At 42.9% G+C, this 18,664-nt stretch overlaps 1 protein-coding gene across 4 annotated transcripts in view; it reads left to right on the forward strand.

The window, feature by feature from the left end:
* Positions 1-18,664, forward strand: part of PCYT1B (phosphate cytidylyltransferase 1B, choline) — a 115,502-nt gene that overhangs the window by 88,291 nt on the left and 8,547 nt on the right. For all 4 annotated transcript variants that reach the window (XM_007991319.3, XM_007991321.3, XM_007991317.3 and 1 more), the window contains exons 6-7: positions 5,324-5,466; positions 9,810-9,998. In XM_007991319.3, the coding sequence (XP_007989510.1) occupies positions 5,324-5,466; positions 9,810-9,998 (332 nt within the window). The remainder of the gene's footprint in view (positions 1-5,323; positions 5,467-9,809; positions 9,999-18,664) is intronic.

The raw sequence follows: 18,664 nt of genomic DNA on the forward strand, positions 1-18,664 counted from the left end.
TCATCTGCCTCCCCCTGAAGTCATCGAGGTCTCCGTGTCCATGAGAACAGGGCCTCAGGACAGACATGATCCCTAGAAATGAAAACAACATTGGATACTAGTTTGAAAAATGATTGTTACATAGAATGTATGTATTCTCCCTGCTGGCATTTTTGTTGGTTCACACTCCTTGGGGGCCAGCCTGGAAAGCTCCATGTCATCCCCTGCAGGGCTGGTGGTGGGGACTGTACCATCCTCTTAGGAAGGACTTCTTCAGAAGTCAAGAACATTGGATAATGGGAGGTCTGACATTCTCAAGTCTCAATCTTGTTTGTGAGGAGTTCCAAGGAAGGAAACCTCATACACTTCGGACTTGGAAGTCTGCTCTGGAACTGGAGAAGAAACTGGCAGATGCCTCAGTTACATCAAGATGGGTTATAGCATGGCTTGATTAATATTTATTTATTTACTTACTTTACTTAACTTATGAGACAAGGTCTCACTCTGTCACCCAGGCTGGAGTACAGTGGTGTGATCATAGCTTACTGCAACCTCAACCTCCTGGACTCAGGCGATCCTCCCACCTCAGCCTCTCAAGTAGCTGGGACTACAGTCACACACCACCATACCCAGATAATTTTAAAATTTTTTGTAGAGTCTCCCTATGTTGCCCAGACTGGTCTCAAACTCCTGGGCTCAAGTGATCCTCCCACCTCGGCCTCCCAAAGTGCTGGGATTATAGGTGTGAGCCACCATGCCTGGCCTGATTAATACTCTTTAAAGTTGTAAGATCTGAGCTGTGAGCCAGCTGCTCCTTTCCTAAAATTGCCATAAGGATTTGTTATAGACCAGTGCTTATGAAACTTAGATATGCCTCAGATCATCTGTGGAATTTTGTGAAAATTCAGATTCAGATTCAGTAGGTCTGGTGGGGCCAGAGATTCCCATTTCTAGTGAGCTCTCAGGTTGTTAGATGCTGTAGGTCCATAGGCCTCACTTAGAGTAGCAAAGATCTGGACCAGGCATTCTCATCCAGCTGAGTTATCCCCAGTGTTTCTTGAATCAGTGTTTCCTGGGGGCAGTAGTTCCTTGGCTACCTTATAGAGTATAAGAATAAGCATTTGGTGGCGGTTTTCTTTCTGGGTGAGTGGCCGTCAGTGAGCTAAGAATATGTTGCTTTCCTGATTTGGGGAATAAAATGTCAAGTTCCAGTTGTTTAGGTGTAGGAACAGGTCCAACATTTTTCTAACTCTAGCAATCCAGCATCCTTATTGTTGCATAAGAAAGTGACTCCCAAAGTTAGTGACTTAAAAGAGCCTCTTGATTTCACTCATGATTTTGTGGGGCAGGATTTTAGCAGAGGCTTAACTGGGTAGTTCTTGCTCGGGGTCTCTCAAACAGTTGTCAGATGTTGGTGGGGGCTGTGGTCATCCGAAGGCTTGACTGGGCTGGGGCTCCCAGGTGGTACACTTACGTCGCTGGCCTTAGATGCTGGCTATGATCACAGAACTCAGTTGCAGTTGTCACTGGGGCGTACAGGTGGCCTCTTCATGTTGCTTGGGCTTCTCACAGCATGGCAGCTGAGAGGCAGTATCTAGAGAGAAAGCAATCTTGACAGAAGCCACAAGGCTTCTTCTGACTTAGTCTTGGAAGTCACACAGAGTTACTTTTGCCACATTCATTTGGTATAAGCAAGTCACTGAGGCCAACCCAGATTCCAGGGGAAGGGAATTGGGCCATCTTTAATCCACCACAATGCCCTTTCCAAATTGAATAGTCAGGTAGTATTTTACTTGCCCTAGTAGCACAGGCTAAGACTCAGTGTGACTTTTCCTATGTGCAAGGACCCTTCCTTGTGCTCCATCAAATCTGCTCTGCTGATTCCTTAGCAGGAGGGAGAATCACAGTAACGATCTATTTGGGACCCAGGTAGAGAAGGCCAGAATTAATCATGGGAGAAAGATGCTCAGAAAGGGCCTCAGCATCCATATTTGGCTTTCATACTCAAAATCATGGCTTATTTTGAAAGTCAAAAGTCTCTTTAAATGAAACCAGAGATACCAAGGACATGACTTAAGCTTTACAACACTCTGCTCTGCTTATCAGAACTATGTGTCAAAATCCTCTAGCAAAGCTGGATAAAAAGATGGAGCTTAAATTAAATAGACTGTAAGGTCCACATTACTCATCACCATTCTAATATTGCCTACTACTGTTGAAAGTTTCCTTCATTAACATGTGCTTTGCTGCTTCTTAAAATAGCTCCATAGCCAAATGCTGCAATTCTGAAAAGCATGATAAAAAAGGTTCTCTGATCGTGCTCATTACTGAATATTTTTAGCAGAGCAATAATTAGGATTTGAAGGAAGCCGGGTATCTCATTATGTCAACAGAGGGCTTGGCTTCTTTCAGAGACCTACCTCCCAACCAGCCAAAGCAAATCTCTCCCTAAGCCAAATCTACTTTTGGTTACTCAAACATAAAGACTTCACCTTCTGGCTTCAAAGAAAGGGTAAGCTCATGGCATCAATGTCTTACATGACTTGCTAGAATCCATTAGTCACTAGAGAATTGTCTTATTATTTCAGCAGGAGGGGTGTAGGTAAAATAGCTGCCTGCTGAAAGATGGGGACATCCCACAAAGGTGGGGACATCCCACAAAGGTGGGGATGTCATCTCAGGGTTCCCCCACCCACCAGAGCCTCCTGCACAGCTGGGTCAATTTGGGTGCTATTTATGTTCGTGTGTGTAGATGTTTACATCTTCTGCCTTCCATTTGGTTTTCCGTGTTAGATTCTTCCCTCCTAGAAGGTGATAAAAGAAGTGTTTGGCCTAGTGGCAAACCCCAACTGTCCTCTGACCATGGAACATAAGAAACTGGCTGTTTTGTCTCTAACATCAGCAGAGCCACTCTGCTAGTGATACTATAAACGTGCAAATGACATCAAAAGAAAGCTCCAAAGAGACACCGTCACTGGGGCTGCAAGATGGAAACATTCAGAGAGAACTGGATTTGGAAGGGCACTTAGAGATCAATATTCATCTGGTCATTCATTCAACAAATATTCCTATAGTGCCTGTTTGTCACCCAGTGCTGAGAATGTAGAAGAGGATGAGAAAGGCGTGATGCCTTCCCTAGTGTAGTTTATAGTCAACAAGACAGTTGTTGAACAAGTTATTTTATAAAGATCTTGCTGTATTTGGAGGGAAGGGGAGTGGTCCATGGGAAGGAACAACACACCAGAAGACCTAGTCTGAGGGTTGAGATATTTGCTTGAGGAAGTGACACTAAAGCTGAAGCCCAGTGGATGCCCAAGAGTTAACCAGGTAGAGATTGTGTCTGTGGCAGAGTGAGGGGAGGGGAGCCAACCCTTTCAGGACACTGAAGAAATCCAGCATGGCTGGGCTGAGGCAGGGTCAGCCTACTGCCCAACTCCACAGAATACAACAGCAGTGCCCCCGCTGCAGTTGTATAGCACTGGGGCCTTGGTTTAGGGAGTGAAGGGGAGAGGGTCTGAGATAAAATTGGAGAGAAGCACAGGGAATAGACCATGCAAGCTGCTGCACAGCCAAGTTAAGGATTTGACTCTGAATCCAGAGAACAGCACAAAGCCCAGTGGAGGGTTTCGAGCAGACCTCTGACTTGCATTTAGTAAGAACGCTCTGTAGAACTTGCTTTATGGGTTGAGGCAGACAAAAATGGCATCGCTGGAGACTGGTTTTGAGGCTCTTGCTGTGATCTTTGGCCAAGATGGTGTTGAATTGGTTTAGGATGGAGGAAAGTGGGTGAATTAGGGAAACATTTAAGAAGTAGATTGGGAAACTCGATTGGATGTGGGGAGTGAGAGAGAAAGAAATGGCACAGATGCGTTCCAGGTCATCATGTCCAATCACCTTTTTCTCAGCTGAGGAGGCTACAGTTAAGTAACTTGCCTTCAGAGGGTTTGAGTGACTTGCCCACGTCTACAAACAAGAACCCAGTACCGTTGTCCCCAGGCTTTGTCCATCATACTGTCCCATGCCTGATGCCTCTGACTGAGTGGCTGTAATGATATGGAGTAGAAAGATCTCAGTTGCCAACAACATGTCATTTCAGTTCACAACAGAAGTGTGAGCATAAACCTGATTCTTGTCTTTGTTAATATTTGTGACCTCTTTATAGCCCTATATTTGTTGATATACCCACATTTATCTTTGAAGACTTTAAGGAAGTTCTATTAGAACTTGGCATCCTCTGTGCTTGTTTATTTTCACTCAGCCCCACATATTCTAGATGAAAGGGCCTTTGAGTGGTGAAACTACCATGTACAGTAGACTGTTCTTAGGAAGATAAATCATCTAACCATCCCTACAGGCATGCCTTCAGATCAGAGACGACACAAATAGTACAATTTTTCTTCTTTTCCTTCAGTATAACATGAGAAGACTTCCTTGGGGATGAAGCAGAGTTGCTGTGATCTAATTCATTGACTCAGTTTTTAGTCTTCATTTACTTTCTCACTCAATTTGCATTTATTGAACACCTTCCACGTGCTAGACACAGGGGCTGAGCTGGGTGCTGGGGGTGCAAAGACAATAAAAGCACTATCAGTGCTTTCAAAATGTGCATTTTCTACGTGGAGACAAATATTTAAATTATGTTTTGAGATGGAGTCAGGCTAGAGTGCAGTGGCGCAGTCACTGCTCACAGCAGCCTTGACCTTGGACTCAAGTGATCCTCTCACTTCAGTCTCCCAAGTAGCTGGGACCACAGGCGTGCACCACCACACCCAGCTAACTTTTGTATTTTTTGTAAAGACAGGGTTTTGCCATGTTGCCCAGGCTAGTCTTGAACTCCTGGACTCAAATGGTCTGCCTGCCTTGGCCTTCCAAAGTACTGGGATTATAGGCATGAGCCACCATGCCTGGCCCAATATTTTTGTTAATGAAAGATAAGTTAGGTTCTGAATGTTGTGGATTCTGCCTGGTGATGTCAGAAAAGACTTCCCAGAGGCATAACCTTGAAGCTGGACTTTGCAGGATGAGGAAGAGCTTTGCAGTTAATATGAGCAGGGAAGGGGTGTCCAGGGTAGAAATGAAAGGCTCAGCATGGCTAAACAGCAGGGGCCAGACAAGTAGATGGTACATCCTGGAAACAGGTCTGGGATGATGAACATGTAGCATTTAAGGTAGGGAGGAATTCCACGGAACTGAGGCTGGAAGAGTCACTTGGGGCCAGAGATAAAGTCTTCATTGGCATACCCAGGAGCTCCAACTTTGTCCTGTAAAGGGGGACCATTAAAGGAGATGGGTCAACTGAGGTGATCTTAATTTTTCCTCTATCCGCTCTTTTATGCTTGAACAGGGATGTTCGTTCCAACACAGAGAACAGAAGGCATCTCAACATCGGACATCATTACCAGAATTGTTCGTGACTATGATGTTTATGCCCGACGTAACCTCCAGAGAGGGTATACAGCCAAGGAACTGAATGTCAGCTTTATAAATGTAAGCATGCCACCTCAAACCGTCTGAAGAAAACCATGCCACACCACCACCACCACTGCTGCTGTTTGTTGAGCACTTACTAAGTGCTTTGCAGTGTTCTGTGTTCTCTCTCTCTTTTTTTTTTTTTTGGTAGAGATGCAGTCTCACTATGTATAATATTTTAAGTTTGATTTAACTTGTTTTTTTTTTTTTGATACAGAGTCTCACTACATTGTCCAGACTGGTCTTGAACTCCTGGGCTCAAGTGATCCTCCTGCCTCAGCCTCCTGAGTAGCTAGGATTACAGGCATTTATTTGCCACCATGCCTGTGCAGTGTCCTTAATGCTTTGTATTTATTTTCTCATTTAACCCACACAATAACCCATGATGTATTATTATCCCCATTTTACAGGTGACAAAACCAGTGTCCACAGGGGTAACATAAATTAACCAAAGGACACGGGTAGTGAGCTTCACATTTTATAAAAGTGCTTCCTTGCTTCCCTCTTTTTACCCCAAACTCTCTCTTTAGAGCTTTTAGACTTGATTGAAGGATTTCTGGGAGATCTGCCCCTTGTAAAAGTAAGAGTTATCTTCTGCTGAAAGGAAAGGGAGGAGGGCAGAGGCAATGAAAAGCTAAACCCAGAGAAACTTTTTTATTCTAACGTTTTAAAATTTTCATTTGATTAAGGCCTTACAGATGCTCATTAGAAACCTTAATGGCCATTTTTCATTGTCCAAATAAATTACAGCTGCTTAAATAAAGCTTAAAGTCTTTGGCTTCCTTTTGTAGTTCTACCATATTGTTCCCACAGGGCTGCTGTTAGTTTAATAATAGAGCAACTGTTAAAACAATATTTAAGTTCTGGCATATACGTGCAGAACATGCAGGTTTGTTACATGGGTATACATGTGCCATGGTAGTTTGCTGCACCCATCAACCTGTCATCTGCATTAGGTATTTCTCCTAATGCTATCCCTCCCCTAGCCCCCCACCCCCTGACAGGCCCCACTGTGTGATGTTCCCCTCCCTGTGTCCATGTGTTCTCATTGTTCAGCTCCCACTTGTGAGTGAGAACATGTGGTGTTTGGTTTTCTGTTCCTGTGTTAGTTTGCTGAGAATGATGGTTTCCAGCTTCATCCATGTCCCTGCAAAGGACATGAACTCATCCTTTTTTTATGGATGCATAGTATTCCATGGTGTATATGTGCCACATTTTCTTTATGCAGTCTATCATTGATGATGGGCATTTGGGTTGGTTCCAAGTCTTTGCTATTGTGAATAGTGCTGCAACAAGCATACATGTGCATGTGTCTTTATAGTAGACAAAGAACATTAACAGTGACTTAGATTCCCTCAGGATGTCATTTTTTATATAATAATAATAAAAAAAAATAATCTTTAAAACAAGCAAAACAAGCTGTTAAAAAGCAAAGAGCGTAGCCCAGTTGCTGGAGATGATGTTAGTGATTCTGAACAACTGTATTCGCCTGGGCTCTGAGGTGCCGATATCTTTGATTAAAATAAGAACCCTCCATACATACAGAATTCTAACCCCCCAAAATAGACGCTGCATTTTCAAAGGATGATTCATCTTCAAAGCAAGATACTTAAAATTACATGCAGCTATAATTATCCCATGGCTCACATGATTGATCATTGGTACCTTCAAAATAGGAGGGGCTCATTAATTGTGAATTGGTGATCATGAATTGTCCTCACAAGGCAGGGAGTGTTGAGAGTCTAGGCTCTGTGACTTCATATAAGCCGGGCAACAAAACGTCAGGAAATGTCGGAAAATGTCAGGTTTGAGTGGCACCAGAACAAGTGGCTGAACATAATTCAGTCAAAGTGATTATTTAGTATCTGATAGAGAATAAAGCCCTGGTTATTTCAATAAATTAAACTGTCTGTTCTTTCAAATTGAATTCGGTCAACCATCCAAGCATGTCAAGCCGTTTCCAAAAGTTATTGCTCACTCTCTTTAAACGGCGTTTAGATAAGCCATTTAGCTCAAGGAACCGTGCAGGCAGTTCGGATGCACTCGCTGCCTTCCTGTGACGACAAACCTGGCTGCAGTTCAGAGATGAAATCTAATGTGTTGCATGGGCGTGTAGACAAATCACGGAACCTCAGAGGTGACAGGGACCTGATGCCAGTCAGTCACCCAGTCCAAGTCCCTCAATTTAGAGATGAGGAATGCTGAGCCCAAAAAGGGAGCCTCTCCAAGGTCCTTCAGGTCAGGGAGAGGTAGAGGCAGCAGCAACTTCCCAATCTCATGACTCCCAGCCCAGTGCTCATTCAGCTATTCTGTGCTGCCCTGAGAGCCATATATAGTAACTATTTCCAGTGCAGAATGAACTGTGGAAAAGAGTGATATAAAGCCAACAGCTAACACTTGCCAAGAGCTCATCATATGCTCATCTAAGTGTTTTACTTGGGTTATATCATTTAATTCTCATGACGAGACTACAAAGGTGGGTAGGATGACTATGCCCAACACAGAGATGAGGAAACAGAGGCCCAGAGAGGTCGAACAACTCACCTAAGGTCACATGGTAAGTAATGGAAGACAGAGTCACCTCCCATAGCATATATATGTGTGTATATATATCTCTCAGTGGCAACACACATAGCTCACATCCTACCCTGAGGCTGCAGGAAGGTTTGGAAGGTCGAAATCAAGGACTCTTGACCCAGTTTTGCAATATTCCAGGTGTTTCAAAAAATTCTGAAACACAGGCCAGGCACGGTGGCTCATGCCTGTAATCCCAGCACTTTGGGAGGCTGAGGCAAGTGGATCACTTCAGGTCAGGAGTTCAAGACCAGCCTGGCCAACATGGTGAAACCCCGTCCCTACTAAAAACACAAAAAATTAGCCGGGTGTGGTGGTGCGTACCTGTTATTCCAGCTACTCAGGAGGCTGAGGCAAGAGAATTGCTTGAACCTGGGAGGCAGTGGTTGCAGTGAGCTGAGATTGTGACATTGCACTCCAGCCTGGGCAACAGAGTGAGACTCCATCTCAAAAAAATAAATAAATAAAAAATTCTGAAACACAAAATGAACTTCAGTCCCACAAAGTAAAGAAAAACGATAAGCCTTACCCCTTTAGGAGAAACATCATGATTTCATGGGGGAAGAGCCTCGTGTTATTTTCATGGTTTTAATACTGCTCTCATCAGGTAACACAGACAAATGCCTCTGCCACTTAGTACTAATGAAACAGCCAACACACACTGAGCATTTACTAAATGCTGGCCTTTGTACCAAGTACTTTGCATGCATTGTCACAGCAACCCTAAGGTAGGGATGATTATTATCCCCAATTTACAGATGAGGAAACTGAGGTTTAGAGGTGACATGTGACTTGCCCAGCATACAATGGTTTCCAAGCACATAAGTAGACACTGCTGCAGAAAGACTATAAGAAGAACAAAATCTGAGTCTAGAGAAACTATCAGTACAAAAGCTTTCATCACCACCAAGGAAATCAATACAGTTAAATTAGCGTAGTGGAAAATATCATTACAGTGGAAATTTTAGTATAACACATAGGTTCTAAGGCCTAGTCAATGGCCCACTTATTTCAAGCAATATTGTTTTAACCATATCCCAGTAAAACAGAGAACTCAGGCAGCTTCTGAATAGTCATTGTGTACACAATTCATACTTCTGTCTAAGTCCCAGCAAATTGAATGGGGTTATTTGCCCAATATCTACCCACAACAAAAGACAGCTGTGTGTTTTTTATTCTCTTTTTTTTTTTTTTTTTTTTTTTTGAGACGGAGTCTTGCTCTGTCACCCGGGCTGGAGTGCAGTGGCCGAATGTCAGCTCACTGCAAGCTCCGCCTCCCGGGTTTACGCCATTCTCTTGCCTCAGCCTCCCGAGTAGCTGGGACTACAGGCGCCCGCCACCTCGCCCGGCTAATTTTTTGTATTTTTTTTAGTAGAGACGGGGTTTCACCGTGTTAGCCAGGATGGTCTCGATCTCCTGACCTTGTGATCCGCCCATCTCGGCCTCCCAAAGTGCTGGGATTACAGGCTTGAGCCACCGCGCCCGGCCTTATTCTCTTATATAAGTGAATCCAACTCAGAGACGTTTAAAAGAAAGACGATATTAAAACCACTTGTACTTCCCTTTACATATCCAAATGGATTAATGGCAGATGACTTTTCTTAGAAGAGATGTGCCTTTCCATCAACCTAGCCCTTGGGAAATGGCAACATTCGTGACTCTTCAGGTTAGGAACAAATACAAATTGAAATACAATGTGACCTTTAATGTGAATGATTGATCTCTCTCATGTCCTCTTGGATAAATCTGTTTTTTTTTTTTTTTTTTTTCCTGTAAACTTTCACCAGGAGAAGAGGTACCGTTTCCAGAACCAGGTGGACAAAATGAAGGAAAAAGTCAAGAATGTGGAGGAAAGATCAAAGGAATTCGTGAACAGAGTGGAAGAAAAGAGCCATGATCTAATTCAAAAGTGGGAAGAGAAGTCAAGAGAATTCATTGGCAACTTCCTAGAACTGTTTGGACCTGATGGAGCATGGGTATGTAATTATTTCACTTTACCCCACAATGATGAGTGTTTTGAGTTTATCCTCCTTTTTATGGAGCCACTCAAGGGTGCCCCTTATCTCAGATCCACTGCGTGCCCTCTACTTTAGGCATCAGCCTGAACGACTTCAAGTCCATGTGACTTCCTTCCTGAGTTTCTGCTTTACTCGTCAATATGGCACCCAGTAGCACACAAAGCCAAGTCTGGTCTCAGTTTCTAGTTCTTATCCAGAGCTTGGAAGCCATTTGGTGATCTTTGAGTGTCTATTACTTCGGGGGTTGATGCTGTCACTCATCTCAGTCTCCCCATTGGAGATGATGAAAGTTTGGGAGTACAGATGAAGTGGGCTAGTGGCAGCATGGAGCTTGTGTTACAAGACATGAATGATGGGCTCTTGGATCAACTACTGGCAATTACGTTTTGGGGAGGAGAATCCAAAGAAATGTACTATGTCAGTCAGTTTTTGTTGTCAGGAGCCCTCCTCTTTTACTGGTTGGAAGAGAGAGAGAGAAGAAGTAGGAGTTAGCCCTGCATCTGTGTCCATCGTGCCCTGATTTTCCCCTGGTTTTTCATGACATGCAAGTGTTGGGATAAGGCACAGCAGTCTTTCGTGACTGGGGCCATGATCTGAATCTTAAAACTGAGAGGAAATGTAGAGGGTCTCCTTGCCTAAAATCTGAATGACTCTGAATGACAACTGTGGAAAGGGAAAAGAAAATTCTGGAAACCTCCACTGGTACTTTATTGGTATTTCTATTGTGCGTGCCCTTCCCAAGTAAATACCAGTATTGTCAGGAGAGTTGATGAGGGGTCTGTAAAAGAGATACCAAAAGTTTACTTTAGAGACACTAAAGGGTTGATGAGGGTTGTATGAAAGAGATACTAAAAATGAAATTTCCTCCTACAACAAAAAGACATAATTCCATTTGATTTCTCTGATTTTAAGTAGCCTGGGTTTCCTATTATAACATGAGAAGTCTCTACCAAAATCCACTTTGACTTAATTATTTTATTGGCAGGTTGTCAGTGCTACTTCTGCTTGTTTGAGCTAATTCATTATAGGATTATCTAAAAGTAAAACACTCAATTAGTAACAGAAAAAGAACAATGTTTGGGAAGTTGGGAGAGATGCTTTGCTTAATACCTGGCAGCCTCTAAGTGATTATAGAGGTGGGTGTTATAGGCCAACCGTGTCCTATCGGCTGAGTCTGAGAGGGGTGAAAGGTTTACAAGGATTGCATGAGCCTTTGAAGACTCCTAGAAAGAGCTGGCAAAGGTTGAAGAGCCAAGGGCTGGGCTCCTTTTCATTTTCCGCAGGCCTGTTAAAAATTTCAGCTCAGATAATTTAATTCCTGGTACATTTCTTAATGTTCTTGTCTATGCACGGCACTATGCATAAAGAAGAACATAAAAACAGACAAAGTACAGACCCTGTTCTCTGGTGTCTATGACATATGGTCTGAAATTTCCTATTTAATCTAGTGCGTATTTTAATAGTTCACATTTTCACAACTAATTTCCAGGCTCTGAAGAAGCAGCTAGAAGTTTTTAATGAAACCATGTAGGTGTTCATTCGTCTACAGGGATTCAGAAACCTGTCTCTGCTGATAAGAGCTGGTATAATAACTCAAGGGGGTGGATGTTTTCTCCACTTGGAGTGAGTAAAGTCAAGGAAAAAATATAATTTCCCACTTTGGGAGGCCGAGGCGGACGGATCACCTGAGGCCAGGAGTTTGAGGCCAGCCTGGCCAACATGGTGAAACCCGGTCCCTACTAAAAATACAAAAAAAAGTAGCCAGGTGTGGTGGCGCATACTTGTAGTCCCAGCTACTCAGGAGGCTGAGGCAGGAGAGTTGCTTGAGCCCAGGAGGCAGAGGTTGCAATGAGCCCAGATCATGCCACTGCACTCCAGCCTGGGTGACAGAGCGAGACTCTGTCTCAAAAAATATATGTGTGTGTGTGTGTGTGTGTGTGTATGTGTGTGTATATATGTGTGGTACATGTATGTAAATGTATGTGTATATATGTATGTGTGTGTATGTATATGTGTATGTGTGTATATATGTGTGTGTATGTGTGTATATCTGTGTGTATATATCTATGTGTGTGTATCTGTGTGTGAATATATGTGTACATGTATGTGTGTATATATGTGTTTGTATATATGTGTATATGTGTGTATATGTGTGTATATGTGTGTATATCTGTGTGTGTATATCTATGTGTGTGTATATCTGTGTGTGAATATATGTGTACATGTATGTGTGTATATATGTGTTTGTATATATGTGTATATATGTGTATATGTGTGTATATATGTGTATTTTTGTATATATGTGTATATGTGTGTATATGTGTGTGTATGTGTGTGTATATATATGTGTGTGTGTGTGTGTATATATATATATAAAATTTCATAATAACTATAGACCTTAGTCATTTCAGGCTCCCAGTGAAGGTGAAATAGTAGCTGGAATTGTTCTTGGGAGTCTGATGACAGCAAGCCAAGGTGATTTTTAAGAAATGAAACCCAGTTTAGAGACTGGAGGTTTTTCTTTTTAAAACTTGCTATTAGTGTCAAAACTGTTATTACCATTAATTTACCATATCAGCCAGACTAAGACATTGCTTTTTTTCTGTTGACATTAAAAATACAGGAATAGTTACAAGGATGTTAAACGCCAAGATAAGTAATTTGCTTTTCATGAATATGCTATTATTATAATTCTTTATTTGTGAATTTGGGACTGGAACTCATTTCTTAAAATAGAGGATCTGTATTACCGGCAAATACAGTACTGTTACAAACAACCCAAACTTGGAAAGGCACAAAATAGAAGGATTTAAGATACAAATTCTGGTGCAATGAGACTGGTATGCAGCATAGTATGTAGCTTATAGTGGATATTCCATAAATGTTTCTGGGTTAAATGAATGTATGAATGAATGGATGTATGAGGAAGACCTATTCACGGAAACTTCCAGCATCTGCAAAGGATTTGTATGGTAAGACCTAAATCCCCAACCCCATATACGTGTGTGTGTGTGTGTGTGTGTGTGTGTGTGTAGACAGATAGATAGATGATAAATAGATAGATAGCCTTAGCCTTTTCTTGCTCATGGTGCTAGGTACAGGACTTTATTACAAGTTGGTGTTTGGTGGATCAAATTCAGTATGCAGACGTAGTGTGCTTTGCCCTTAACAATGTTTTAAAATTTATTTTAGGGAAGGCATGAGCTCTTGTTTGCCATAGTCACACCTTGCTCCGCTGCTCCTTCCCCCTTCCCTAACCTGACTCACACATTTATGCAGCCCATCTGGCCCCAGGGAATATTTTAATTTGCTCCTTGTGGTATAGTCTTTTTTTAAGCTGGGTCTCACTCTGTTGCCCAGGCTGGAGTGCAGTGGCATGATCATGACTCACTGTAACCTCAAACTCCTGGGCTCAAGCAATCCTCCCACCTCAGCCTCCCAGATAGCTGGGACTATGGGTGTGTGCCACCATGCCCAGCTAATTTTTAAATTTTTTGTAGAGATACAGTCTTACTCTGTTGCCCAGACTGGAGTGCAGTGGTGTGATCATGACTCACTGTAACCTCGAACTCCTGGGCTCAAGAGACCCTCTTGCCTTGGCCTACCAAGGCGCTGGGGTTACAGGCATGAGCCACCATGCCTGGCCATAGTCTTTAAGTCTCCCTAAGTGACCTCATATTTGACATTAAGGATGGCAATCTAAAATTGAAACCCTTGCGTGCTATCTCTGAGTAGGAAGTGGTGATGATGATGATGATCATAGTAAACAAGAAGAAGATGATGATGATGCTATTGTCTGAAAGTTGTATAGCAGGTTGAATTCTTTTTTCGATGTCCTTGCACATTCATTCTACCCATTTTATTTATTCATTTGTTTTTATTTATTTATTTTTGGGATAGAGTCTTACTCACTCTGTCACCCCAGGTGGAGTGCAATGGCGTGATCTCGGCTCACTGCAACCTCTGCCTCCTAGGCTCAAGCGATTCTCCTGCCTCAGCCTCCCAAGTAGCTGGGACTACAGGCATGTGCTACCATGCCCGGCTAATTTTTGTATTTTTAGTAGAAACGGGGTTTCACCATGTTGGCCAGGCTGGTCTCAAACTCCTGACCTCAAGTGATTCACCCACCTTGGCCTCCCCTCACCCATTTTAACCACACAAGAAGGTAGTATTATAGCCATTTTATAGATAAATATATAGATATAGACAAAGGCCTGAAAAATTATACTATGAAACATTCCCATGGTCTCACAGGAGTTGGTAGGCACTAGGGTGGAGCCTGGGGCTAGCCTCTTTCTCCTGGTCATGTCTGTATCCTTCACCATAGGAATGTCCACATGATGCAGTCATTTTGCTTCATTTTCCTGTAGAGAAACTGTAGAGAAACTGAGGTCTACCAACATCCCCCTAAGGCCTGTGACAATGCCGGGTGCCAGAATTGTACTTGAGACCAGGCCATATAGATTTATGATAGGCACTCTCAGCCCTCTACTGCTACCTCTAGGCTTTCTCAGCAAGCAGAAAGTGTGCTGTCTATGGCTACATTAGTTCGCTTTTGGTGGCAACAAATTACCTCAAAACTTGGTGGCTTAAAACGACAAACATTTATCTCACAGTCTCTGAGGGTCAGGAATCAGGAAGCAGCCCAGATGGATGGTTCTGACTCGGTCTTTCATGAAGTTTCAGTCAAGATGTCAGCTGGCGGCCGGGCACAGTAGTTCACGCCTGTAATCCCAGTACTTTGGGAGGCTGAAGCAGGTCAGGAGTTCAAGACCAGTCTGGCCAACATGGTGAAACCCCATCTTTACTAAAAATACAAAAATTAGCCAGGCATTGTGCTACGCGGTTGTAGTCCCAGCTACTTGGGAGGCTGAGGCAGGAGAATTGCTTGAACCCGGGAGGTGGAGGTTGCAATGAGTCGAGATTGCACCATTGCACTCCAGCCTGGGGCCCAAGAGTGAAACTCTGTCTCAAAGAACAAATTTGTGACAAATATATTCATAAACATAAAATGTACCATTTTAACCTTTTTTTTTTTTTCCTTTTTCTTTCTTTCTTTCTTTTTTTTTTTTTTTTTTTTCTGAGACTGAGCCTCGCTCTTGTCTACCAGGCTGGAGCGCAATGGCGTGATCTCGGCTCACTGCAACGTCCACCTCCTAGGTTCAACTGATTCTCCTGTCTCAGCCTCCCAAGTAGCTGGAATTACAGGCATGTGCCACCACCATGCCCGGCTACTATTTTTATTTTTAGTAGAGATGGAGTTTTGCCATGTTGGCCAGGCTAGTCTTGAACTCCTGACCTTAGGTGATCCGCCTGCCTCAACCTCCCAAAGAGCTGGGATTACAAGCGTGAGCCACTGTGCCTGGCCCATTTTAACCATTTTAAGTGCACAGTTTAGTGGGATTAAATGGTTGCGTTCACATTGTCCTGCAAGCATCACCACCATCCATCTCCAGGACTTCGTCATCATCCCAAACAAAAACTGTAACCATTAAACAAGAACTCCCTATCCCCTTCTGCCCCCAGCCCCTGGCGGCCAGCCTTCTACTTTCTGCCTCTATAAATTTGACCACTCTATGTACCTCATATGAGTGGAATCATACAGTATTTGTCCTTCTGTGGCTGGCATATTTCACTTAGCATGATGTCTTCAGGGTTCATCCATGTCGTAGCATGTATCAGAATTTTCTTTCTTTTGAAGGCTGAATGATATTCCATTTTATGTGTACATCACATCTTTGTTATCCATTATTCCATTGATGGACGTTTGGGTTGTTATGAACACTGGTGTTCAAATTCTGCTTTCAATTCTTTTGGGTATATACTGAGAAATAGAATTGCTGGACCGCATGGTAATTCTATGTTTAATTTTTTTGAGGAGCCGCCTTACTGTTTTCCATAGTGGCCGCACAGTTTTACATTTCCACTAGCAATGCACAGGGTTCTAATTTCTCCACATCCTCACCAACACTTGCTATTTTCTGTTTGTTTGTTTTTTTAAATAATCATCCTAATTTTAGGCATTGCTAATTTTGAAGATGTTTGATTTTGAGAAAAGAGCTACAAAATACAGTTTGTGGATCTGAATTAGATTTCCCACCTGAGACTTTGACAGTTTTAAAATTTGTGTCTTCTTTTTTTTAAAAAAAAAGATTATTGTTGTTGTTTTTAAGACAGTCTTGCTCTGTCACCCAGGCTGTACTGCAATGGTGCAATCTTGGCTCACTGCAACTTTCACCTCCTGGGTTCAAGTGATTCTTCTGCCTCAGCCTCCTGAGTAGCTGGGACTACAGGCATACGCCACATGCCTGGTTAATTTTTGTATTTTTAGTAGAGATAAGGTTTCACCATGTTGGCCAGGCTGGTCTCAAACTCTGACCTGACCTCAAGTGATCCACCCACCTCGGCCTTCCGAAGGGCTGGGATTACAGGCATGAGCCACTGAGCCCGGCCTAAAATTTTTATCCTTAAACAAAGGTACAAGTAAAATGTGAATAAACATGAAAAGTTTCTTACTCTGCAACTGGCTAATTACAAGAGAGGTGGTCATGAGCAAGGGGTCACTTTCTGAGTAGGTGGCTTAAGGCAAGTTCATTTGCCTCTCTGGGACTTAGTCATAGCATCAGTGAATGGGGAAAGTAAACATAGCTGCCACATAGGGCTGTTGCGAGGATTACATAGGTTCATACTTCAGTTTTAAAAATGTTATTTTTTGAGACAGGGTCTTGCTTTGTTGCCCAGGCTAGAGTGTAGTGGTACAATCATGGGTCACTGCAACCTTGAACTCCCAGGCTCAAGCGATCTTCCCACCTAAACCCTCTCCCCGCTCAACCTGAGTGCCTGGGACTACAGGTGCATACCACCACGCCCAGCTAAGTTTTTCAAAATTGTTTGTAGAGATGGGGGTCTCACTATGTTGCCCAGGCTGATCTCAAACTCCTGGACTCAAGCGGTCCTCCCACCTCAGCCTCCCAAAGTGTTGGGATTATAGGCATGAGCCACCACAGCCAGCCTGGCTCACACTTCAACGCCCTTAGAGCAGTGCCTGGCACCCATGTCGGGCACCGTGTAAGGGTTAGTTGTTGTTATTGATTTGGCCAGAACTGAAGCATGGGCCCTTTTCTCTCCTTGAGTTTCATCTTGCTTACCCAAGGCCCAAACCAAACCAGATCGTACTAGGAACTTTTTCATTTCTTTTTGGCAGATATACCAGAATATATCTGAAATACTGAAACCTTTAAAGGCATTTGTCAAGACATTTATTGCCCCACTAGATGTTAAGTACTTCTGGTTTTTTGTTTGTTTGTTTTTGTTTTTTGAGACGGAGTCTCGCTCTGTTGCCCAGGCTGGAGTGCAATGGCATGATCTCGCCTCACTGCAACCTCCGCCTCCTGGGTTCAAGCGATCCTCCTGCCTCAGCCTCCCAAGTAGCTAGGATTACAGACACCCGCCACCACGCCCAGGTAATTTTTGTATTTTTAGTAGAGACGGGGTTTCACCATGTTGGCCAGGTTGCTCTCGAACTCTTGAACTCATGATCCGCCCGCCTCGGCCTCCTAAAGTGCTGGGATTACAGGCATGAGGCACCACACCTGACTGATGTTAAGTACTTCTTAAAAGGGAAAACTTTGTAGGAGAGAAATAGCAAATTACTTTCATATGGACAGGACTACAAATGGGATTATTTTCTTGGGGGAAAACTTTATAAATGGAAACCTCTTAATACAGCGAGAGACTGAATTTAAATACCTTTACTCTTGGAAAATGTCATGCATGCTCTTCCTTATTTGTTATATTTGTAAAGTGCTTTTCTTCCCAGGAAGCTCATTACAAACTGTCTCCTGACTGTATTGAATTCAGCTCCTTTGCAGGGGAACCACCCTTCAAAATGCACCAGAAACAGATCAGAGAGCTGGCAAATTGAGGCGGGGAGTTATTTTGCATGGATATTGCATTTTATGAAGTGCGCCACCGTTGTTTATCATTGAAGATTCAAGTTCTTTCATCCCCTCAGGCAGAATATTCTCAGCTATGAGCTTGATTCAAACTACAGTAGACAAGTCGTAGATTTCTTAGAAAGTGAACTTCTGATGGAAATGCTGACAATCCATTAACAGCAGGAGGCCTAATGGCTGCCACAGAAAATATACTTAAAGATTACAGTAATAAAAACACATATTTTAAAGTGCCTGCTACAAGTTCAAAAATGTTTTTAAATGTTGCTGTTAATAATAGGCCACTCAATCCTTATGGCATTTGATTTTGTCTCATAAATGGGTTTAATCTAAGGGAGTGCTGTTGTACTGCACCTTTTTTTTCTGTTTGACTTTGAGGTGGGTTTGATGTCTTTTGGCAGAATTATCAATGCCTTAATGGAAGGTAAATAATTGGTATATTAGCAGACGTGTGGAATTTTAAATCTGGAAAAGACCTGAGCAATCAGCCGTCATATGTTATTATATCTGCTAGAGGAAACTTGGGACTCTAAAAAGTAAGGGGCTAGAGTTTAGAAAGGAAAAATGAATGTTGGGGGCAGGCAGTGCTATTGGTGATGTGCCTGTGGCGTTAATAGTTCCTTACCAATGTCATTAGTGTAACACCTGCCCTTCTGCCTAATCTCCTTG

Source organism: Chlorocebus sabaeus, chromosome X, assembly GCF_047675955.1.
Source record: "Chlorocebus sabaeus isolate Y175 chromosome X, mChlSab1.0.hap1, whole genome shotgun sequence".
Taxonomy (NCBI): domain Eukaryota; kingdom Metazoa; phylum Chordata; class Mammalia; order Primates; family Cercopithecidae; genus Chlorocebus; species Chlorocebus sabaeus.